Source organism: Cricetulus griseus, assembly GCF_003668045.3.
Source record: "Cricetulus griseus strain 17A/GY chromosome 1 unlocalized genomic scaffold, alternate assembly CriGri-PICRH-1.0 chr1_0, whole genome shotgun sequence".
Taxonomy (NCBI): Eukaryota; Metazoa; Chordata; class Mammalia; order Rodentia; family Cricetidae; genus Cricetulus; species Cricetulus griseus.
This window is the reverse complement of record NW_023276806.1, coordinates 194,624,651-194,650,451: the sequence shown is the minus strand read 5'-3', so window position 1 is coordinate 194,650,451 and position 25,801 is coordinate 194,624,651. Positions and strand designations below refer to the sequence as shown.

Sequence of the window (25,801 nt, the reverse complement as noted above, 5' to 3'; positions counted from 1 at the left end):
GGGACCAGAGTCCGTCTGTACATTGTCAAGGCCTCGATTTATTGGGGCTAAGAGTGGGCTTATATAGCCCTGCAACAAGGAAATTAGGCAAGCGGGGGGATAGCAGGAAGGAACGTATTTGCTGGGGCTGGGACTTTCTTGCAGTATCTTCAAAACAGCAGGCAGAAAGGCCCACGCCTTTTCTCGGAACGCAGTCGTTAGCAGTCCCGCTTGGCCAAACTTATGTAATTATGGGTCACATGAGGCTCACAGGGTTGTCTTTAAGCCGAAAACTTTAAAGGTCATAAAAAGCTTACAAAAAGTGGGCTTTAGACAGTATAGCTTTGGGCCCATGGCTCCTTACAATAGCCAAATTTGGAATTCTTGGTGTAAGGTTTAGCTTGTACTGTGGAATGGATCAGGACTCATTGTCCTTGCCTTTATTTAATGCCAGCTTACAGTGTTAGCAGTTGTAAAGCAAGTATTTGTGTAAGACTACAATGATGATTTTACATTCGTGTAGAAATGTTTGAAGGTGCTTTGTTGCCATCCCCTATTATGGGTTGGGTATAGCTGATGACTCTCTGGTTTCTGTTCTGATGTTACAGGCAGATTATGTGGTTTAAAAGAGTTTAGTGTAATAGTTAAGCTGGGTGATTCAATAGCTTTGGACTATGGACTCTAGACTCTATTCTTGCTCATGTACCCCTTGCCTCCTTACTGTTGGTCAGATTTACTGCATGGCTTTAATGGATTGAAATTGTGGTAAGACTTCATTAATTGACACATGGTGGCTGTGTTTAGTGTGACAAAGTGGAAACAAAAAGGGTTTCAATCTAAAATGTGATAGATTCTGGTCCTGCCTCAACAAGTCACCAGTGCTTTCAGTGTAGAGAGATGGATCACTTTCTGGCCCTGATTTTTAGTGTCATTATCTCTAAAATGATAAATATTATTGAAGTGTTGTGAGAATAAAGTTGAGGTATTGCATGCAAGGTGTGCTCTGTTAAATGTAAAGCAGTATAAAGGTTTAAAATGCTATAGGTGCCATCGTTATTGCCAAGTGCAAAGTGAAAACAACAGATAGTAGTCCTGGACTTGTTTACACTGAGCAAGCAACATTTCTGCCTGATCCCAGTGTCACTATATGTCAGTTTAAATGATGGCAACCTGTGTTGCTGACAGACATTTGTGACTCAACCTGATTATGATCTGAGAATGCTTAGTAATTTTTACTTACCTTGACAGGATAGAATTAACTTGTTACAAAGTCTTTTCTCTGCAGTTCATCCTGATTCTAATTAGTTGTGTTTCCCTAGCTGTTAATATGAAGTGCCCCATTTCCTTTGTGGGATATTCAGAATGCTTGTTAGTAATGGGCTGTGTAGACTGCTCAGCATTTCCAATGACTTTAGTAGCACATGCAGAATACGCCTGAAATGGTTTGGATTAAATGTGAGTTTGAGGAGATGCTCTGAGGCCTCATAGGAAAGTTGTTCTAAAACTTTTTCTTGTCCCAGAATAACGAATAAGATGCTAGGTTGGTGCACTTGTTAGAAGAGAGTGTCTTTCATAGTGTTCTGCTTGAGAGAGTGCTGGTGAGAACTGAGAATTGAAACGAACATAGGATCCAAACAAGGGAGCCCTCTGCCCCCAGTTTTCCTGTAAGCAGTTTACAATTCTTTTTCCTGTTCTCAAACCCAGGGACAAATGGCTAACTGAGGAGTTCACTAACGTATCAGAACATATCAAAGTAGATGCTGGCCTGGCTGCCAAGTTCTCCCTGCATCCCTCAGTCTCTGGGCATCTTAGGGCACTCCTGACTGTCACACTTTTTTGTCCACTATCCTGAGCTTCTCTCTAGCCCAGCAGCTGACTGCCCTCAGCTGCTGTTCCCTATATAAACTAGCCAGTTTGGTTACTGGGTCTTTTTCATCTACACTCTTGGCCAGTCTCTTATCCCAAGCAACCCCTCTTGGTCTGGGGCTCCTTTCTTGCTTTCTTTCTCCCATCCTCTTTCCTTACATGGTCCAGCTTATTCTGGTCATGTTCACTCTGGTCTCACAGATGTCCCTGCCTCTGGCTGTATGCTCCCTTTTATCCACAATGAACTTCTCCATGGAGCAGTCATGTCTTTTTTATTTCTTTTTTCTATACAATATGGTGTTAAATGTAGTTTAAACAGGAAAGTAAAACATTTATTTGTTAATTTATTTATTTATTGTGAAGCTTTTTATAATACATAATAATTTAGTTTTGTGCCTCAGAACCTCTGGATCAGAATTTTGCTGGTAGAATTTTATGTTAAGGAAGTTTTTTCAACTATTCTGTGTTCAGGAGTACCTTCATCTTTGTTTAAATGGATATAGCTATTTATCACATCAAGATTTGTGTTAGTAAAACGTTTGCAGTGAATTAGAGATAAGAATTTGTTTCATTTGTGATGTACTCAGGGTGAACTGGTATGATAGCAAACCCATTTAGAGATTTTTCTTATGTGCTAATGTTCTTACATTATTACAAAATGAAAAAAAAATGCTTAACAACGTCTGATGAAGTTTTCCTTTTGAATTTTTATGTCTTTCAAGTTCCATTGATTAAACATTTATTAATTTTGGAGTGTGAAAGAAAAATAAAGTTTAAGAAAACAATATCACTCCCTCCCCCCATAAAAGCAAGATAGGCACCTAGTTAGAAGTTTGTATGTTTCATCTTTCAGTTAATGTCATTCTGTGAAGTCTGGACTGATGGAATGTCTTAGGAGACCCAGTTGGCCCTACTTGAAGACAGCAAAAAAGATGAAAACTTTTGCTTTAATGAAATATGGGAGTTATCTGTGGCAGAATATATGATGATAGAGGGACAAAAAAAGAAACAAAAACTTAGAAGGAATGCTTGTCCAAACAAAGTTTAAGAATAGCTTACTGAGAGTTTGGTTTGTGTGATAGTAATGTGCTGTGATCTTTGATGAAACTCCATTTTCCTTTTGGTTTCTTTGTACTTTTGTTTTCTGAGATAGATTTGAAGAGAGTCTAAAGGAGAAATTCACAGATGGCCTTTTATTTGCCCATGCTTTATCTTACAGGCCCTCCTTCCTTTATTCACTTATCAATAACTTCATGTTATTTGCTTTATTCTGTAAATTCCATTATCTCTCAGGCAGTCTATTGCATTAAGCCCCGAGTACCCAATATCACCTCATTAACTTGAGGTGTGCTTGACCTCAGCCCTTCTCCTCTCTTTGTTAATGCACCAACAACCTCTGATATCTCTCTGGAGCATTATCATTTGGCTGTTAGCTCAACTAATAACAACCCTTCATTTGAGCTGATGAAGGTTTATTAAATAAAAACATGCCATATCCCTGGCAGTAATGAAAGGAGAGTGGAGCTAGACAGCTTCCTGTTTGTAATGGTGGGAGCATGCTGAGTCTGCAGAGTAGACATTGGGCTTCTGGAGGGAGGTGGGGTCCTCAATAGGCCAGATCAATGGTGTGGTATCAGACTGGTTTGAGAATGGGCAGTTTTGATTGTCTGACCTGATCACTGTTGATTAGCATACAGGCGGAGGGCTTAGTGGGGAAAAGATGTTCTTGCTCCAGGCACTTGGCCTTGGTCTGTGGTACAGCTATCTTGGGAAGTTTGTCTTAAGTAGCAGACTGTCAATAGCCCCGAGGCCTTCAGACATTGGCAAACCAAACAAACAAACAAACAAACAAACAAACCCCCCCCCAAAAAAAAACAACCTGCTTTCTCTAGGGAAGCTAACATCAGAGATTACTTTTTCCATAGACTCCAAAACCACCCCGGAACCTCATTATTGCTCTGAGCCTTGAATGGACTCCTTTTAGTCTCCTTACATACTCCACACTCTTTTTCCTCCTACCTAACATTTTCTTCATGGAGTAGCTCTTGTAACCACAGGAGCTGTCATGCTGTAGACAAAAGGTTGAGTGGGTGACAGTACTGAGTTTACATCAGCAGCTAGGAGTTACTATTTACACTTCATTTCTCTTATGGTGTTTTATTCTATGAGTAAAAACATTCCTAATCCATCTGATACAATTAAATACAGAGAATTGTGGTGCGTGCGTGCGTGCGTGCGTGCGTGCGTGCGTGCGTGCGTGCGTGCGTGCGTGTGTGTGTGTGTGTGTGTGTGTGTGGCCAAGTGGGACTTGATTAAGGAAAGATTTTAGTGCAGATTTCAGGAAGAGGATGCTCCTCAGTTATATAAAGGACACAGTATTTTATAGTAGTGCTAAGATGTCCCAGATATACCAAAGCTTTCAGACTTGCTCCTGAAATTGTTAGGTTTATGAGAATAAAATAATAACAGATAGAATGGCTTTCCGAACAAATGTATTTACTCAGGAATAAATGGGCTTCTTTATTCCAGGCCATACATGCTTTGGCAAATCACAAGCACACTCAAGGAGGCCAAAGACTAGACATTTTCAAGGTTATCTAAATTGTTTCAAGACTATTATCTTTGACCACAAGGATCACTAACCAGGGAAGCGTCAGCTGCTGTCTGTAACAGGCAGTAGCTGGACAGGTGGCTAAGCAAAAGGATCTTTTTTTTGTGTGTAAAGTTGATGTGCTCCTATGCAAGACTGTGGTTTTCAGTGAGTCTTTATAGTCTTTTCTTCAATCTTAGTCCTACATGAGTGAGGATTCCTCCATTTTGGCCTTGATGCTCTGTTAAGAGTCTGGTGTAAATGACTTAATTGTAGGAGAAACTTCTTTTTAAAAATTTTATCACAGGTAGTTAGCACTGACAAGGACTCCTATTCCCTGAAGTTGCTTCTTCCCCATTGTGGATTAGCTTGTCACTTCAGATTTTGAAGTCCGGCTCACAACAGCCCCACCATTTAGGGCTAATAGATTGAAGCCTTCTTGGCCCTTGGTGTACTTGCTAGACTGGTTTGGCTTCTAGTACACCCCTTTTTAAAAAATAATTGCTTTTCCATGTTACTCTTGCTTTGTTTGTGTGTTTCTTTTTGGGACAGCAAGATTTTTCTTTGTTTCTACCAAAACAAAGTCTGGTGATCTTCACAGGTTGAAACCAGCTAAATAGCTAACATTTGATCATTATGATTTGTGAAAGCAGTAATATCTAAAACTGTTGTCTTTAAAGCTTTCTTCAGTTGCTTTTCTTAGTTCCTGTTTGACTGACAAATATTAAAATGTTCGAACTAACTGCAGTAAAATAGAAGCATTTGGAAAGAGAAGGATGCAGGGTTATTGGTCTCATGCTTGCTTAGAGGTCTGGATTGGGCATCTGCACAGGGAGGGTAGGAGGTAGGTGTCTCTGGCCATCTACCGCTAGATGGACACTTGGGAATTAGTGTCCATCTAGGGGAGTGAGGGTGAAATCTCCTGTTTCTCTTCTCTTTTTTTTTTTTTCCCCAAGACAGGGTTTCTCTGTGTAGTTTTAGAGCCTATCCTGGCACTCGATCTGGAGACCAGGCTGGCCTTGAACTCAGAGATCCGCCTGTCTCTGCCTCCCAAGTGCTGGGATTAAAGGCATGCGCCACCAATGCCTGGCTTCCTTTTGACTTTTAATTTACACAGGTTTCAGGTTTAGCTGGTCTTGCCCTGAAGGTACCACTCTCTTTGTTTTATTTAGCATCAGATTTTTCTTTAAGCTTCTTGTATCCTTGAGCACAGGATTTGGCTCTACCATTATACTTCCCAGTACTCCTTCCCACCTCAAATTGTACATTTTGTATTTTCTTTGGCCTGTTTGCTCCTTTTCTTTGTGTATTTTCATAAAAGTGATCACTGATAGCCCCATGACACATTCAATACTAGGCTGCTTTGAAATCTCCTATGCCAAAGCCATTAATCTAAAACTCTCCAGTTTAGCCTCCACCAGATTTTTGGGACAAAGGCAAAAAAGCAGTCACATTCTTAGCCAAAACTGCACAAGAATGGTTTCTAATATTATTTTCTGAAACTGCTTGAGCTGGGCCTCATAGTCTTCATTGCTCTCAGCACTGCTGTCTAACCCATTAAGCCCTGCTTAAAGCATCCAGCTGCTTTCCCAGTCCAAAGCCCCCAAACTCCCATATTCCAACAAACTGCAGCATGGGCAGATCTGCTCCAGCAATACTCCAGAATGGTAGGGAGCATGGCAGCATGCAGTCAGGCATGGCATTGCAGACATCATACATCTGATCTGCAAGTCGCAGGCAGACAAAGAGTGAGATTGAGCCTGGTATGGACTTTTGAAACCTCAAAGCCCACCTCCAGTAACATACCTCCTTCTAGGCCTTCCTAAGCAGTTTTACTAACAGGATACCAAGCACTCAAACCTAGAGCCTATGGGGACATTCTCATTCAAATCACTACAGAGGCTCTCTATTGTCTTTTATGTTGAGGTTTTTAAAGTTTGAAGATCTATGATTACCCTTGATATTGTGTATAAAATTATATTTGGTTTCAGTGAAACAATCAGAAAGCTTGTTTAAATTACTACAATGGTATGTTGAAGAACACTTGCTCAAATTATGTATTGAAACACTGTGTAAATCAACTCTGAGTTTTCTCTATCTTTTGAATAGGTAGGTATTGTTAAAAATAATTTCTAAGCCAGGCATTGGTGGCGCACACCTTTAATCCCAGCACTCTGGAGGCAGAGGCAGGTGAATCTCTGTGAGTTCGAGGCCAGCCTGGTCTCCAGAGTGACTGCCAGGAAAGGCTCCAAAGCTACACAGAAAAACCCTGTCTCGAAAACAAAAACGAAACAACAACAACAAAAAACTTCTGTGAACACTGTTTGCCAGGAATAATCTTGTTCTACCTAAAGTTTATTTTTATTTTTTTGATTGTATTTGCAAAGTGTCATTGTTATGTAATTTTGTATTTGGGATATGAACTAAATCCCTCCATACCAATTCCTACAAGCAAGTCAAGTGTGGATGTGCAATGGGCAGTTTTTAAGCTTAAATATTTTGGCTGGATTTAATTACTTTAAAGGACAAGGCTATATGATGGGCCAGTGGTTTACCAAATTATTTTTTATTTTCTGGATCTAGATGTCACTGAAGGTTAATGCATCCTCTTTTCTTCACTAGAGACTTGAGTTAAAATCCATTTTAGGGCATGAGTATAAATGAATTTGTTGTTGTTTTCCCTCCTTGGGGACACTTTGGTCATTTTACGAGTGTGCCTTTCCATTTGGAATTACTGGCAGCTTGCACAAGGCCCAGGGGCTGTCATAGCAGGGGCAGTTGCAAGTCAGTGTGAAAATGAACGGGCAGGCTTCAGAGGGCAGAGCTGGCCCAGGGCTTGTCAATCTTCACTCCTTGATTCTTTCCTGCTTTAACTTAAGAGAACTTACTTGCTACTGACATTTGACTGTAGCACATCACAAAACAAGTGATGCACTTTATTACTGTTATTTTTTAAGTCATTTTGGGCTGGTTTGTATTTGACAGCCAGAGAGCTTTCTGTATTCATTGTCTGCAAATTCCCAGATGACTTCTTAGTCCATTTTATTAACTGTTTATTTGACATGAGCGGTGTAGTTTTTAGGGTCCTATTTTTTATCCATAATCAGGTTTAATGATGTCACCCAGCTGGAAATGGTGCTATTGCCATTAGCTATGTCTATTTGAAATATTGAGAAGCATAACCTAAGTTGGGAATAGCCATAGACCTTAGTTCCTCAGGTAGCTGGTGTGTTTTTCCTTTTCAGGCTTAGCTTGCAGTCACCATTGTTTTTTCTTCCTCATCTTCCTCTTTCCCGTTGTAGACTTCAAGTTCCCTTCTTCACCTCTCTCCCCCCTTCCTGAGTAATAATACTTAGAGTATGCCCTTCACCTTTTTCCCCTCAAAATGTAAATGAGCATCATCAAATAGAGAAATAAGTGAACTTACACACCAGAATGAGATCATACGACATGTGCTCCTTCCAGACTCGTAGTTATCCTGTCAGTTTTCAAAGTCAGCTACTTTTGATTCCCTCTTTCAGCTTGTCTGTTTATTGTTGGCATTCCTTGGTTTGATTCATTCAGTTCTTCTTGTCTTTAAAAATCTCTTAAACCATCTTAGAAGCATCTCCTTTGTACTTTATCTTCAGTTCTCCATTGCAGTCCCCTCTGTTTAATCAGATTGGATCAGGCTATCACCTGTAGTAAACGTGCTACAATGTATTTACTTCCCACCTGTAGTAAACATGCTACAATGCATTTACCTGCGTGTGCATGTGAATTTGAGAAACATGAGAGAGACACCTTGGTTCTTTATAGATACAAAGTGACCATAGCTCATGACCACCATGATAATAAGCTAATGAAATGTCCATGCAGTGTGCCTTAACCTAGTCTTAAAGAATAAGTTTTATTAAAAGGTGATTCAAACCAGTATGGTTGTTCAGTGCCAGGGAGCTCGAAGCAAGAGAATTGTGATTTTGAAGCCACCTAAAAACACTCCCCTCAAAAGAAGTTGATCTCAACAATCAACATTTGAGATTCTAGTGAAAATATGAATTGATATAGTTATTTTACATGTGTCCTTGGACAAGCAATGTGTATGGGATTAAATAGTACCCAGAGCTTACATGCCTTTTGTGTATTTTTTGTTGTTGCTGTTGTTTTGTTTTTTTCCAGACAGGGTTTCTCTGTATTGTTTTGGAGCCTGACCTGGAACTCACTCTGTAGACCAGGCTGGTCTCAAACTCACAGAGATCTGCCTGCCTCTGCCTCCTGAGTGCTGGATTAAAGGCGTGCATCATCAACGCCCCCCTTATTTTTCTCTTTTGTTCTATTTATCTTAGTAAAACCTTAAGGGCCATAGTAGGTTAATCCATATGATACTTCAGAGTCTGATATTGCACATCCAGTTCTCAGTAACTCCCATTTTTTCTTACTTATAGTACGGCAAGACTCTTCAGCTGTACTTACTTGGTTTCCTTTCCCCTTTCAGGTATCAGCAGTAGAGTCTTTGGAGGGCCCACTGCTCCAGGTGGAAGGACTCAGTGACCTCAGGCTGGAACTTCACAGCAAGAAGATGAACCTGCACTTGGTCCTCATAGAGGAATTGCACCGACACCTGTACATCAAATCCACTAGCCGAGTTGTGCAGCGTAACAAAGAAAAAGGGAAGATGAGGTTGGTTAAGGAGCCCCTCTACTTTAGTGTCTTGTATTAGTGACATTTTTTGAAGAAACATTCTTTGTATTCCAGATAATTATGATTTATTTTCCTATCCTGTATTGTACTATCTCTGAACTTGTAGATGGTTTTATAATAGCAAATATGTTATATTCAGAGTGGCTAACATCAAAGTTTGTTCATTCATTCATGTGTGTTTGTTCTGGTCCTCTTCTGTAAGGGTGTGTAAGAAGTATCTCCTGTGGATCTGTGACATATGGATCAGAGACACTCTTGTGATCTCAGAAGGAAGTGGAAAAAAACTTCTTAAATTGAACAGTGAGATCAGCAATGATAAAAAATACAGAGATATAGGAACTGAAGTGTCAAGATTTACTAGGGTCATCTCAACTTTAACAAATTCATTCTGAATAGCTCAAGGAAGGTTTAAAGAGAAATTTTTTGATTCCTTGACTGTTTTTTAGCACAACCCTGTGTGTATCAGTCTAGGTAGTTGCAAGAAAGCCATTAAGTTAGTATAGACCTGGTGTAGCATAAGGCTAGATCTTAAGATAGTAGATCATTAGAGTTATATGGTAGCTACATGTAATGGTGTTCTTCTGGCATTCCTAGAAGGAAATGTAAGATCTTTTCAGAAGGTCTTTCATGTACTACCTGCTGAAATACATACAGTTATGCTTTTTTCATCCAGCTGTATACCAGGAGAGCATGCTGGGAATGAAGTCTTTAAAGTCCTGTGCTGTTTGAACAACAACAACAAAGACATTATTTTGTGTGATGATTCAGTATAGCCAGAGACTCAGACTTGAAAGAGAAATTTTACTTCTCTTTAGTAGATGGGTACTAGACAAACTACTAAGCCCATAAATTGAACTAGTGAGTATGTACTCCAGAATTACTTCAAGGCTCGATATGAATAGGTGGCTGTCAGTTACCTTTTTAGCAGTGAATTGTGCTGGGATCAGTGTGAGCAAGAGAGCTTCTTTCCAGTGTGTGGTGCTGGATAAATAATAAAACAGAATCATTATGAATCTTGTGTAAACTGAATGAGCACTGCTTTGCTTTGCTATTTCAGGGAAAGGGTATTTATTTAAATAAAGCAAGAAAAAAATTGGAGAATTCAGGTTGAGATTTCTCAATAGATATGTGAAATATGCACACTTATTTAGATATTGTGTGGTTGATTTTGATTGTCAACTTGATTAGATTAACAAATGAGTAGAGTGTTATTGGGATATACCTTTGAGTTTATCTGTGATATCATTTCCCGAGAAGTTGGATGTATTAGGAAAATTCATCCTGGTGGCATCCTATGGTCTGAGATTGAGATTTGAATAAAAGCGGAGATGGAGAAAGATAGCTGAGTATATGTTAAACTGAGATATGAAGAGTCCTAGCCACATGCTTCTCTACTATAGAGCCATCTGCTACCATGGTTCCCTACCTTGCCACATGTATCCCCCTATTTTGAAGGACTGTATCTTTATAAGACATGAGCATCAAGAAACTCCTTTTCCTTTAGTTTGCTGGCTTTTTTTTTTTTTTTTTTTGGTCATGTTTTTGGACCGGTAATGAATGTTCAGAATAACCCCTCCACCCCCACTCTTTTAAGTGGGATGAATGCATATAGTACTCTTGATTTGGGTCTTTGCTTTTGTGAGTCATTAAATGACACTGTCAGAGTCTTGAAACATATTTGTGTTGAGTATGTTCACTCTTTTCTCTGGCTCAGAGTCACCAAAATATTTGCTTATCAGTGAACATTCCTGAGCTTTATGGTTGTATGTAGCAAGCATGCAACAATCTATGTGAAACAGTGTGCTGCATGAACAGAATAGACCCTAAACAGGACAAAAACATGAAGTGATAGGAAACAAAAAAGTAAACAAGGAAATTCAAGTCTTGATCTCAAATATTAGCAAGAGAGCCTGGGCATGGTGGTGCACACCTTTAATTCCAGCACTTGGGAGGCAGAGGCAGGTAGATCTCTGTACTTAGCTTTTTTTGTACTCTTTGTGGGCCTGCCACTGAGCTCCCAAATAAATACATGGAGACTTATTCTTACTTATGAATGCCTGGCCTTAGCTTGGCTTGTTTCTAGCCAGCTTTTCTAACTTAAATTACCCTGCTTCTCTTTACATTTGCCTCTGGTGTTTTTCTTTATTCTAGGTCTTTCCTTCTTACTCTGTGGCTGGGTGGGAGGCTGGTACAAAGAGTCCTCCTCCTTTTCTCGATCTTCCATCTTCTCCAGATTTCTCTTCCTATTTATTCTCTCTGCCTGGCAGTCCCACCTATCTTTTCTCTTGCCTAGCTATTGGCTGTTCATGCCTTTATTAGACTAATTAGGTGTTTTAGGTAGGCAAAGTAACACAGCTTCCCAGAGTTAAACAAATGAAACATAAAAGAATGCAACAAATCTTTGCATCATTAAACAAATACTTCATAACATAAATAGATGTAACACATCTTAAAGTAATATTCCATAGGAGCTCTCTGAGTTTGAGGCCAGCCTGGCCTATAGAGTGAATTCCATGACAGCCAGAGCTTCATAGAGAAACTCTGTCTTGAAAAAACAAACAAAAAACCCCCAAAACACCTCCCCTAAAACAACTAAAAAACCAAAACCAACCAACCAAACATAACATTAGCAAGAGGAATTGAATGATTGTGTGTGTGTGTGTGTCATAAGGTCAGAGGACAGCTCAAAGAAGTGGGTTCTCTGTTTTCACATGTGGGTCCCAGGGATTTAACTCAGCACTTCCAGCTTGGCAACAAGTGCCTATATCTGCTGAGCCCTCTTGCTCCCCACATTTCATTGTTTACTCCACTGTTTGCGCACTTTGTTATGACAGTCTAAACCAATGAATAATCAGGGTTCAGAAGTTACAAGTAGAATGCACATAAAGAAAGTCCTGCTTTTTCTTAAATTATGTTTTAAAGTTAGCTTTTAAAATGAATTTTCATATATCCTTCATTTTGGCTAACTTTCCCTCCCACTCTTTTATCTTCTTCGTCCCCTACTTCTATTTCCACTTAAACATTTCCATTGTAGTATTCCCATCCCTACTTTGATATCACATATGAAGAACTGAGATTTTGTATGTGCTGTAGACTGGTTGACTACATAGTGAATTTTACACCAGCTGAACATTTGCTATAAGAGGACCCAAGTTCAAATCCCCAGCATCCATATAAAATAGGCTTAGCTGTGTATGTCTGTAACCCCAGCATTTGGGACAGAGATAGACAGATATCAGGAACTTTCTGACTAGTCAACCAAAGCAGTAATATTTATGTTCAGTGCGAGATCCTATTTCACAATATAGGAGGTATAGAAGCAATTAAGGAAGACATTGGATATCAACCTCTGGTCTCCACATGTGTGTACACATCACTGCATACATGGGTATGTATATTCTACATATACATAGTAAAATGAAATGAATTCAACAAAGATCTCTCGGTTGGGGGAGAGAAGGAGGAGGAGGAGAGGAGGGGAGGGGAGAGGAGGAGAAGGGAGGAGAGAGAGAGAGAGAGAGAGAGAGAGAGAGAGAGAGAGAGAGATAGTAAAAGCCGTGTTTGGAAGAAATAAACAAATGGGAATATTGCTATCCTCTCAGCACATAGTTGTCTGTTACATTTATACCCAGTTGATGTGTTTGAAACTCACATCTGAAGTCTACTTAGGAGAATAAGTCTGTAAGAGTTGCCCCAAATCAAAATCTAGAAAGGAAGGTCTGCAAAGGCTTTCCTTATGTGACATTGAAGTGTATTATAATGCCTCCCAAAGCACAACAGTACAGAATGATTGTAGAGACATTGCTGGGACAAAGTACCAGTACTTATCTATTTTTGGCTTTAATTCAGGTCAGTACAGGATGGGACAGGAAACGTATTTAGAATACTTGGGTTGAGGAAATTTAGCTGTTGATTTGGAGAAAATTTAGATACCTGTCTTTTACATACAAAAAATTCTAGCCAGATAGAAAAATCGCATGATAAAATTTGATAGGCATTACCATATGAGAAGGCTTTTTCTAAGTAGTCAGACAGTTCACATAAATAACAATGTTAATTAATTTCCCTGTTTCAAAACTGAAAATACATTTTCAGTACAATGGAGCCAAAGTGAAAACATAGACTGAAAAAATATTTATTAAGATTTACTGTGTAAAGTATGGAAATACTCCTCAGAGTAATAAAAGGGAAATGATGTAATTCATAGATTTAAATCTAAATAGATAGAGACATATAATTAGAGAAACACACACTTGAGAATCAAGTGTGGCCTTTGAGCATCAGCTAGCCAAAACCATTCATAGTATGCTGTCTTGGTAAGGGTAGCGGAAATGAATGGATTCCTCTCTTTGGTTGAATAATCAATGTGCACTTTTGGAAAATAATGTTTTATTCTTTCTTTAACCATGGGATTCCATTTCTAGGTTCAGATCCTATTTAAAATATTACCAGTTTATGAAAATATATGTAGTAGGATATTCTTTGTGACATTATTGTTAAGAACACCAGGAAAACCCACATAACAAAGCTTGGTGCAGTGGAGCATGCCTGAAATTCCAGCATTTGGGACGGGGAGGCGATAGGGCTATGTGGACTGACTCTGTCCCAAGAATGAAATGACATATCCCCTGCTCCATAAAAATGGGGAACCCTCAAACCAGCTTCCTTGCCCCCCACAAAAATCCATATACTTTTAATGCTCATCACAAAGAACATTGTTGAATGGATTATATATTTGTTTCATATAGCACAGCAGCTTAAAATGCCTGAGAAAGATCTCTATATGTTCGATTGGTAGGACTTCTGGGAGGTACTATCGAACCCTTAAATCAGATTGAAAACAGCATTGCGATATGAGCATACATGTCTTTAGCATACTGGCATAAATATTTGTAGTTATATAGAAAGCTCCGAGAAGGGTTATGCTCAACATTCATTACTGTGGAGGTAGAAGTGGGGTGTGAAGAACATTTTAATGGGTTATTTTCTTCATATTTCCATGTAGAACTTCTGACTTTCTCACCACATGAGATCATTGCAAAATTATTGAAAAGTTAGTTCATCCTTTGATACATTGTGTATATCCCTGGTCAGTACTTACTTTGACCTTATTTATTTATTTATTTATTTATTTATTTATTTATTTATTTACCTATCTTTTGAAGCAGGGTTTCTTTTTGTAGTTCTGACTGTCCTGCAACTCATTTTATAGACCAGGCTGGCATTGAACTCACAGAGATTTGCCTGCCTCTGCCTCCTGAGTGCTGGAGGCGTACACCACCAACGGCAGGCTTTGATTTAAGATTTTTTACTCAGGGTATGTTATCTTTGAAGGCTATTTTGCAGCTTCATCTGATTTAACCAACTTTTATGAAGATTTGCTCTATGACAGACACTATACCAACCATGTGGTTATAGCAGTGAATGTATTAATTATTAGATTCATAGTATAATGTTTTACTCATTTTTATCACTCTTTGACAATAAAATCCACCAAATGAGCTGGACTGTAAATTTTGTTAATAGTTGAACCTGTATATACTAATCCAAGGATTAGTGATTACTAATCCATGGAACAGAAATATGTTGTAATTAAAGACAAATATTTTATAATCTGGAGGATTTCTAGCTGTTGTTTTAGGAAAAATGAAAGGACAGTTTTCATGCATTTAAAAATCAAACATATATTGAAGAAGATCTTAGCAAGTTGGCTGGTTAATTATGGCCAGAAAGTCCTTAGATAAATTATAGTGGATGGCAGTGGGATTTGGGTAAGCTACGGTGGTGGTGGGATTTGGGATTTGGGTTAACTACGGTGGCGGTGGGATTTGGGATTTCGGTAAGCTATGGTGGCGGTGGGATTTGGGATTTGGGGAAGCTATGGTGGCGGTGGGATTTGGGGAAGCTATGGTGGCGGTGGGATTTGGGGAAGCTATGGTGGCGGTGGGATTTGGGGAAGCTACGGTGGCGGTGGGATTTGGGTAAGCTACGGTGACGGTGGGATTTGGTTGTGGTGTAGCAAAGGTTGCTGCCTAGCTTCCTCATCTTGCACCATGTTGTTTATTATGTAACCAAACCTGCATTGCTCACAATACACATTGATGTGTTATCAGTTGATGTATTGTGGATGATTCTGAATGGATTAAAAATAAAAGTTGTCATGTGTATTTTAAAAATAACTCCATATTTCTTTCAAAATATAACACTTCAGAGCATTCTTGTTCATTTGAAATTTCAAGAGAACAGTCTTTTACTTGTTTTATAAAGTAACTCTGAGTGAGTGGGACCTTTGAGGGAATTAATTAATACCTTTTCAATTTTGTCGCTGATGCATGATGAGAGGAGTCCTTTTCTCTCTTTTGAAATGAAAACTAAGGTCCATTTAATGTCATGTGCTGTAATAGCACCTTCCTCTCTGCTAAGCTTCAATTATGTAGTCAGTAAATGAGTAAGTAGGTCTGGAGATTTTCTCTGGATTTCCTGAAACCAAGTTTTTCAATACATATCCAAGAGAATGGCTGGAGAGATGGCTCAGAGATTAGGGGCACTGACTGCTGCTCTTCCAGAGGACTCCAAGATCTGACACCCTCACACAACATACATGCCAGCAAAACACCAATGCAGATAAAATAAAAATAAATTATTTACAAAAAAAGGAAAAGAAATCCAAGGGAACCTGGGCATAGTGGCATACTGCCTCAAAAAACAAAACAAAACAAAACAAAACAAAAAACCAAAAAATATAGAAATCCTTTCCAGAGTTCCTTCCTCTTGAATTAGTGCTCACAGAGGAGAAAATTAAGGCCTAAGGGAAGAGGCGTGTGTGTGTGTGTGTGTGTGTGTGTGTGTGTGTGTGTGTGTGTGTGTGTGTGTGTGTGTTGTGTGTGTGTGTGTGTGTGTGTGTGTGTGTGTGTGTGTGTGTGTGTATGTAAGAGAGGCAGGGGGGAGGGAGGGGGAGGGAGGGAGGGGGGAGGGAGGGAGGGAGGGGACACTAGGTCTAAATGTTTCTCATAGTTTGTTAGGTTTATACTGAGAAAGTAATTATAATTATGTTCTAAAGTGAATCCCATGTCAGCTGTGTTGATAGATGTATGCACAGTTACACTCTTAAGTGTGTACATATCAGCATTCATGAACATGCACTGCTGTTGAAATCTCAGTGTGTACATACCAGCATCCACACACAGGAACTACTGTACTATTTATTTTTAGAAATGACAGGCAGTATTCCAGCTATACATAAGCCTCTATTTTCCTGCTCATTGATATTTTTATTTATCCTGCTATACAAATAACTCCTCCAGATCTTTAAATATTTATAACGTATGTATATAATTTTCCTGTCATTTCAAGTTGAAATTAACTTTTTCAAAATTGCTCGGTAGCTCTATATACTTCTCGGTGATTTTCCTGTTTCTGTGGCCTATGGATCTGGGGACTAGGGGGTATGCAGACCTAATTTTCTAGTTGGGAATAAAATGCAGGTAGACAGGTTAGTTAAGAGTAAAAAATTGAGAAATCAAAGAGATGTGGTTATACATGTCTGTACCTCATTGCTTTAGAGGCTAAGGTATAGTAGGACCTTGTTTAAAAAAATCAAAACAATGAAAAGCAGATCATTGGATATACAGTCTGCTGGATTTACTTAGGATGATTTAGGTAATTAGAAACTTGATGACTTATATTCATAGACAAGAATTAATTTGAAGTAACTATGCCAGTTCATTTCCTATTACCTATATACCTGAATTGAGTTGCACATTAGCTGGGAGTGATGGTGTCTATTAGACTGTGTGATGTTTGGTTTACCTGAGTCGCACTTTTATCATCAGCACTTAGCACAGGGCCAACCACTGACTTATTACAAAAACTATCCAGGTAATGGTCCCCTTGGTTAGTGAAAAGGGAGAAGAGAAGTTAATGATTCAGTAATATCTTCAAGTCTTAGGATAATGGATCACATGTCATTATCATGGAATAAAACTGGTATTAATATAAGTGATAATTGATAATTTTGCTCTTTGATTATTTTACCCTTTAATAAAGCTTTTTTCAAAGGTTTCTGAAATATTGTTGTCTTTTTCTTATTTAAAAATGTAGGAGCTCAGAGACAAGATTATTATATAGTAGGGGGTGTGATCCCCAATATTGTAAAAAGGGACCAAAAGGAGACGGGGAATACATGTGACATTTCAACCTAGTGCTTCGATTCCAGAGGGATCATGGGAAGAGAGTGGGGAAATAGTTCATCCAGGTCAGTGATTTTCAACCTGGCTGTTGGAACTCTGGCAGCAGGGGTGGGGAGTGTCAAATGACCCTTCCACAGGGGTCACATATCAGATGGCCTGCATAGCAGATATTTACATTATGATGATTCATAACAGCTATTAAAAAGTAGCAATGAAAATAATTTTATGATTGGGGTCACAGCATTAGGAAGGTTGAGAACCACTGATGTAGATGTTATTCCCAGTTGGATTCTCCTTCCTGTCTGAAGTCTTTCTAGTAGGCTTGGTACCTGTTCTCCCTTTCAAGAATCAGTTTGTGAGTGATCATCGTCATCATCATTTGCTGTTGCTGCTGCTGCTGCTGTGCTTTGGGCTGGACAAAAGTGAGAACTGCAGACTCTACCCTGGGTTGGACTTAAAGAAATTTCTGTGGCTAGAGGATTGTGTTTCCTATGGCTAGGGCCCAAACTGCACTTGCCGTGACATTGCCCAAATACTTATAAATTTAGAAGTTACCTTGAAAACGTAGTTGTCATTTATAGTCTTTTTTTTTCTAATTTATTTTATGAGCATTGGAGTTTGCTTGTATGCATGTCTGTGTAAGGGTTTTGGATCCCCTGGAATTGGAGTTATAGACAGTTATAGGCTGCCACGTGGGTGTTGGGAATTGAACTTGGGTCCTCTGGAAGGGCAGCTAGTGCTCTTAACCACCAAGCCATCTCTCCAGCCCTCCCCATTATTTATAATGTTTATGTCATCTGTAATCAATTTATTACTTTACTTACTTTAAATTATATGATGAGGGCCTAGGCTTTATTGATGCAATACTGTTAAGTCTGTTTAAAAAATTATTTGTCAGCCTTTATAATGATTCTCAACTTGTCAAAAGTTATGAGTCTGTATTAAAGAAAACAAAAAGTAGTAAAGTCCTGAAAAATAAGTAAAAAATGAACTTGACAAATACAAGTTTAAGTGAGCATTTAGTACTTATCATGCCATGGTGTTACTTGAATTTATTTACTTGTAAGTGATTTTCACTACAGGTACAAAGGAAATCAGTATAGTTGCTTGGTATCATTTAATTATAAGACAGTCATTTGTGGTAAACACTTGGAACTCTTAGAGGACATCTTTAAACCTCCAGCTGTGGCAACTGCTGCATTGACAATGTACATGTGAGGTGTTTGAGGTCACAATGTAGAGAGTTGGGCACTAAATGGGATATAATCTATCTTGCTTCTGTTGATATTAGTTGATTTTGGAGAAAATGGTAACTTCTGCTTACTTTCCCCACAGTTCTCATGGCAAAGATGCCTCTCCCGGTCCTCTGATTGATGTTACTAACATCCCTACTCCACGAAAATTCCTTGATGCCAGTCAGTATTCTGCTGCCGGCAACTCAAGTGGTAAGTTATTTTTCTTATGTGCTACATACAGTCTTAGTGTACTAGAAAGCCTAGGCCAGGACCTGTGGGAGCCTGTGATGTGCTCTTTGGGACCCTTGCAGGAAATAGATATAAAACCATTGGCTGGACCTGTTGTATTACAGATGCTCAAAAAACTGGCAGCTAACTGCCCTGCCTACAGATTCCAGCTGTGAATGCATTTTATTTCAGTGGTACTTTTCAGTTTTCTAAACTTGCATTTGAATGCTCTTTGTTAAGATGTGTGGTTTTCTTTTTGGTTATAATCTATATTGCTTCTGTTGGTGTCAGATGGCAGAAAAATAGAAATGAGACCAAGCCATATATTATGATCAAGACAGAAAAGCTTCCTTTATTGGAACTTGAGTCTAAGCTGATCAACAGGAGCCAAAGAGGTGATCAGAGGTGACCAGGCCTGTTGTTTGAACAAAAGAAGCTTTTGTTGGTTTTTCAACGATAGGCTAAAGTTTGGTAATTGTCTGTGAGCACAGTTTCAAAGATGTTTCCTTTCTTGTACACAAGCATTCTGGCCTTGAGGTTTGCAGGCTGACAGACAGTTATTTACACCACTGCTCAGCCCTCCTCCTGTTGCTGACATCTTCTTTTTGTTTTTGTTGTGTCTTTTTCTATGTAGTCCAAGCTGGACTCAAACTTAAAATCCTTCTGTATGTACTACTATGCCTGTTGATGGTGCCATCTTGCACAAACATCAGGCTTTATGGCAAGGCTGAAGAATGTCAAGTGCATCAGCTGACTAGATAGCACAAAGTCAGGGTTAAACACACACTAGCTTCAAGGACTTATAGGCCAAATAGTGTGTAGTGTAGTCTAGGGCAAGACAGCATCAAATATTCCCTCACATACAGAGTTGAGCAGAATGTGTCTCAAAGATTGAGGTAGCAAAAGGGCAAGCACAATATGGAGATGCAGATGTCAGACTGTAGGCTACAGTCAGTCATTGTAGCTTTCACCTTTCTGCAAAGTAACCTCTAACCCACATGCTAGAAGTGATAGCAATTAGAGGGTTTAATCTCTTTGCTCATAGCCTCTCCCAATCATTGCTGTTTGTGTCCATTTGAATCCCTCTAGTTTTAGCTTGGCTGCTATGTCCTTAAGGGGTTCCTTTTGCTTATTTGTGACCTGATCTGGTGTTTTGTGGCAAAAATGTTGTATGTATGCTTTTAATACATACAACATTTGTCTCCTGAGGTAGCTCCTGTCTTCCTCCCTATGGGCCTTTACTCCATTGTTTGATGTGTTACATTTCATCCCTTTTCCAAAAGCACTTCTGACTGTAGGACTCCCTGCTTTGTGACATGGCTCCTTCCATATCTTCTACTGGCCTCACTATTTCCAAACACACTTGTGCCTGTGTTCATTTGCTTAGCACATTTTGAAGAAATATCTCCACAAAGTAATTTATTTATTTATTTTTTAATAAGTTGAAGGAGTACCATTTCGTTGTATGTTTAGGGTTGGCTGTGAGAAGACTTACTTTGATTCTGAATATAAAGTTTTAGGGAATTCTTTTGGAGTGGCTCAAATGACTTTTTTTGCAGATTTCAGCTGGGTCACAGCCTTGGGGGTCACTTCACAGGGTTTCTGTGCCTTCGTACCTTTGGGCTGGGCAGAAGAGAAGCGGATGCTTTCTGTGGGATTTGCAGGTACTTTTAGGTGGCAGCCAAAGCCCTCAGTCTTTAATTTAAAAGATAGTGATGCTTGTTGTTACCTTTGGATAAATATTAGTTTATTATTATTGAGGGTTAAGCCTTGGACATGCCACATGCCAGAGAAGTACTACATTGCTATCCCCCCAACTCTCTTTTTACTTCTTATTTCTGAGACAAGGGCTTGCTAAGTTTGGTAGACAATACTTGAACTCACTCTGCATCCCATGGTGATTGCTTTTCTGAACCTCTTGCCTGATATAGTCCCATAGTGACTTCTGTTATTATTAGAAAACTCTAGAAGAACCTCATGCTATCTTAAGTAGAGCCAAGACCATTGTGGAACCACATTTACAGATTTGTACACGTCTTTCTCTTTAGAAGGATTTATTTCATGGGCTGTTTTGGGTACTATTTATTTTTATGATTTTCCTTGGTGTGAATGAAAAAGAAGGTAAAGTTATAATATTGATTCATGTTATTAACAGCCTAAGTTAAGAAGTGTTTATTGCCTGCTAGGTGGGAAGTAATGTTTGAAGTGCTTTACTTGAATTAAGTGAGATGGGTATTATTAGTAGCTTCATTTACATGCTGGAAAACTGAGGCACAGCAAGGTTAATAATTGGCTTTAATCTACCCAGCTGGTTAAGAAGCAGCTGGATTTCGATGCTGGAGCTGAGTTCTAGAATGTATTTTTAAAATTAGTTTGCTGTTATTGCAAATAAACAAGCTGTGCATTGTGTGTTCGTTTTCTGTTCACAAACATTGCTTATCCAAAAGGTATATTAATTATCTTAAAGTTTTGTAGCTTAGAAACCTACCACGAGGAGCTAATGACATGGGTCAGCAGGTAAAGTGCCTACTGTATTAGCATGAAGATCTGAGTTTGGATCCTGAACATCCATGTAAAAGCTGGGTACAGCAGCCTGTGTCTGTATCTCTAGAGTGGGAGGAAGTGGTGTGGAGACACTTAGATGCCAGAGCCCACTGGCTAGCAAGTCTACCCAAAAATAGCAAGCTGCAGGTTTAGTGATAAACTCTGCCGTAAAAAAGTTAGGTGGCAAACCATAGAAGACAACATCTGATGTTCTGATGTTGACCTCTACCCTCCATGTGCACAAGCATGTGTGTATGTGAATGCCTGCACACACACCCCCCCCCCACACCACACCACATCACACCACACCACACCACACCCTATCATGAAGCTGGTTATAATGGTAAATCCTAGCACTCAGGAGGTAGAAACAGGAGGATCAGGAGTTCAAGGTCATTGGACCCAAATCAAAGTATTTACTGGACCATGTTTCTTATTGAAGGTTCTGGGAACTCTTTTTTCCCTGCTTTTATCAGGTTCTGGAGGCTGCCACCTTACATGGACTCTTTCTCCTGGCTCAAAAGCAACAATGTTGATAGATGACAGTAGTTCCTCACAGGACTTCTCTGACCCATATTCCTGCCCTCTTCCTCCCCTTTCAAGGACTCTGTGATAGAACTGAGCCCACCTGGGTTCTTCAGGCTAATCTCAGTATCTCACAGTCTTTAACTTTAGTGATATCTGTCTTAGAGTCTCCTGTGCCATGTAAGGTGACCTACTCACAGGCCTTGTGGCTTAGTCATGGATATTTTGGGGATCTGCTATTCTACTTACCATACTCTGCAGAGCTGCTTTTCTGTCCTAAGTTATCTTTAGAAGCCAATGTGTGAAAAATTTGACTTTTTTTGGAATTATGTGGTGAAATCTTTTGAAGTCATTGCCATTCTAGACCTTAGGACTCTATTAATCTGAATCACATTATTAAAAGAGACTGTACAAGCGAAGACGATACACATTATGGAGTATCATGTTACTAAGTATATATAAAAGCTTGGGGCTGGTAAAAAGTACCATAATAAAGGATAGAAATTTTGTCTAATTCTTGGTTCTGAACAGCAAGTCTTTAGCATCTATTTGTGGAGTATTCTGCAAGTCAGCTGAGCAAGTAATAGAAATTTTCAGCAGGGAATTTAACATAGGCTCTTAAAGCTCCCTTCTCATCTTGTGAAACAGTAGGATTGAGGGTGTAATCCATTAGAATTGACACTTTTATAGAGGAAGTTCCAGTAGGGAATCCCCAGGCGGAACGGATTTCCCACTGGGGTGCCATAAATTAAGGTTGGAGGTGATTCCAGAGAATGTTCAGGTTATTATTAATTAAATGAGAATTCTGATTGCTTGTGAATGAGTCATTTTGCAGATACCTTATTTTAGAGGTGCAGTTATGACTTTTCTCTGAGAAGTTTTCTATCATAGTTTCTAAGTGATGCTTTGCAAGCTGCATTTTGTTGTTGTTCAGTGGGTGAAACAGTGCTGAGAGGTCATTTTAGGGCAGCCGCTATTGTTATTACTATAATGATTGTCATCTTTATATTCATTATACTTAAGCATATTTAAGAAAAATTATTTGGAATTACATGTGTGTATTTATTATCTAACTAGATGAAGTACTTATAAATTGCAAAATTGAGGCACTTGGTAGAAGCTAGTAATGTTAAAAGACAAATAATTGGAATTTGCATTGCTTTTCTACTAAATATTACTCAGATTATAAATGGCATAATAAAGAACAGGGTAGATTATGAAGAACTGAAAGAAAGAAGAGTTTATACCTAAAAGATTGCTATTTATCTGTTAATCAATAAAACAAGCTAGTAGAATAAAGGGAAAATATGAGCATGCTTTTTTTCTCAAGGGAAATCTCATGGTGGTAATATATAGAAAATATTAGTTAATCAGCTATTATTTCAAAGATGGTTTTACGGATACAGAAAGTGATTCCATTGACATCTAATGTTTGGTCCTGGTACATCCAGATTCCATGGCTGGAACTTGGCCTCATTCTGGTTCCAGTCTTGTGTAGGGGATACATTTTGCAAGCCTCTGTCTGTCATAACAGTATTTTGTAATGTATGGAAAAACTAATGTCTCATTTAGATTTAGTAATTCATGTAAAGAATTAGAAAGATTGGGAGAAAAGCCATCATTTGTAGTAAAAATGTTGGTTTAATCTTTTGAAATCCCAGTGTGTCCTTCCATTTGGCAAAGAGCCTTTGGAGCATTTTTGACTGAGCAAGCGCTTCCAGGTATTTTATTTGTGGCTTCTTGATTTGATTTGTTCAAGTCTTGGTGGGCTACTACTAAGATCATAACTGTAGTAAAAGTGGACTTTTTACTACTTTCTTTTTTGACATCGGTCAAAGTAACAAAACTTAAAAAAGCACACAGATTAAATGTCTTTTCTCATTGCTGCTGTTTTTTTTAATGTGCATTTTATTTTGTATAATCTTACCTGAGACTTAGCATTCATTTTAAGAATCAGAGAGTTGACATTTAAGTGATTCTCTCAACATGGAGTGGGAATTGTATGTTCCAATGTAAGTGTTCTGGCTTACCAAAATAGCTGGACTCTTTTCAAATCACTTCTGACCTTAGTGAACGAAATGAGGAAATGACAGCTCCTAAGAATGGTTGAGGAGCAGGTTTTTATTGTAGATATAAACATGACCAGCAGACCGAATGGTGCTGTGAGACGGGGAGAGAGAGAGTTAGGGAGAGAGGAAGAGAAAAGAGAAGAGAGGGGAAGACCCAGAGGGGAGCCAGGGGAGACAAGAGAAGAACCAAGATAATCTAAATGGCAGGGCTACAAGCTGGGGGAAGTGGAGGGTCGGGAAGCCTCTGGGCTGGAGAGGGTTAGTGTTGGGGACAGGATGAGAAGAGCTGAGTGCAACCACTGGCTTACTGAATGTGCCTAGAGGCCAGCATACACTCTGGTATGCTAATAGTCCCCACAGTTACTTAGCCATTTGTCCACAGTTTTTTTGGGACCTCACACTTGGGTTAGGAACTCCATTGGCATTTCAATTAAGTATTCCATTGTTTTCTGGGTCTGGCTGATTTTGTTTAGGATTATCTTCAGTTCCTTTTGTATTTGTTTTCATTAAATGCCTGTGTTGATTTCTATAATGAATCATATGTATAATTGAAGGAAAGTATAAGGGAGGCCAGGTAGAATAGTAAATAAGTGGCCATATATTAATAAATATAAAAAGCAAGACCAGATTTTATTTAAGTATATTTACTACAAATATTGTAATTAAGAAAATACATGATTCAAATCTTAGAGATTGGTATACCCTTTAACCTGTGAGTCCCACTAAGTTACTATTTCCTCCTTCCTATTTCCTGTTTTATAAATTACAAAATATCTATTATTCAAAATGATGGGGTTCATATAGTCATGTTCTATATTTGAACATGGCTAGCTCCCCAGTACCTGTTTTTCCATTCTTTGCCCTTCCTGACAAATAGTCCCTCCACTTTCATGTCTTATACACATGTTTAAAAATATACATAGGAGAGAAAACGTGTGGTATTTGTCTCTCTGAGCTTGCCTCTTTTCCATCTCATATGATCATTCCCCCTTCCATCCAGTTTCCTTTCAAAGAACATTATCTTGGTCTTTTTTAGGGTGGAACACAACTTCAGTGTATGCATGTAACACATTTTTGCTGTTGTTGATGAGTAATTTAGGCTGGTGTGAAACATTAATCTAATTAATCTTACCAATAAAAACCAGGAGCCAGATATTTGGGTAAAACCTGGATGATCAGAGAACCAGGAGCAGCCAGCTGGCGGTTGCTTCTTTCTGTCTCCTTCTTCTGTCTCCATCCTGCATCATCATTTCCTGGTTCCACCTCCCGAGTGCTGGGATGAAAGGTGTGTGCCACCACTGCCTGGCTTCTATGGTTAACCAATGACTGGCTTCGCCATCTGATCTCCAGGCAAGCTTTATTTGTCAGGACACAAACAAAATAGTACACAACCACAACACTGGTGTCTTTTTTTTTTTTTTTTTTTTTTTTTTAACAAATCAGGTGACTGTAGATACATTTCTGGGCCTTCTGTTCCGTTTCATTGTGTGTGTTTTTGTTACTGTTGCTCTTTAGTGTAAATTGAAGTTAGGTATTGTGATATCTCCAGTATTTCCCTTCCCCTTAGGTGGCTTTGGTCTTTTGTGGTCCTTTTTGATGGAGATTGTATTGAATGTATAGATTGCTTTTGCTTTAGTTACGACATCATTTTTACACTATAAATTTTACCAATCCATGAACTTGGAGTGTTCTCCCTTTTGTATTCTATTCATCAGTATTTTTTAAAGCCTTCTTCATTGTAGAAACCTTTCACCTCTTTGAGTACATTTATTCATATTTCCCTTCTGCTTTTGTTGAATAATGTAACCTTTTCTCATTTCTTTTTTATTGTTTTTTATTAGTATATAAGATGTACTGAATTTTGTTTGTTGACTTTGTATCTTGCTGAAAGTATCA

At 38.8% G+C, this 25,801-nt stretch overlaps 1 protein-coding gene across 2 annotated transcripts in view; it reads left to right on the top strand.

Moving 5' to 3' along the window:
• Positions 1-25,801, top strand: part of Exoc4 (exocyst complex component 4) — a 691,582-nt gene that overhangs the window by 40,215 nt on the left and 625,566 nt on the right. For both annotated transcript variants that reach the window (XM_027391411.2, XM_027391412.2), the window contains exons 4-5: positions 8,910-9,094; positions 18,640-18,749. In XM_027391411.2, the coding sequence (XP_027247212.1) occupies positions 8,910-9,094; positions 18,640-18,749 (295 nt within the window). The remainder of the gene's footprint in view (positions 1-8,909; positions 9,095-18,639; positions 18,750-25,801) is intronic.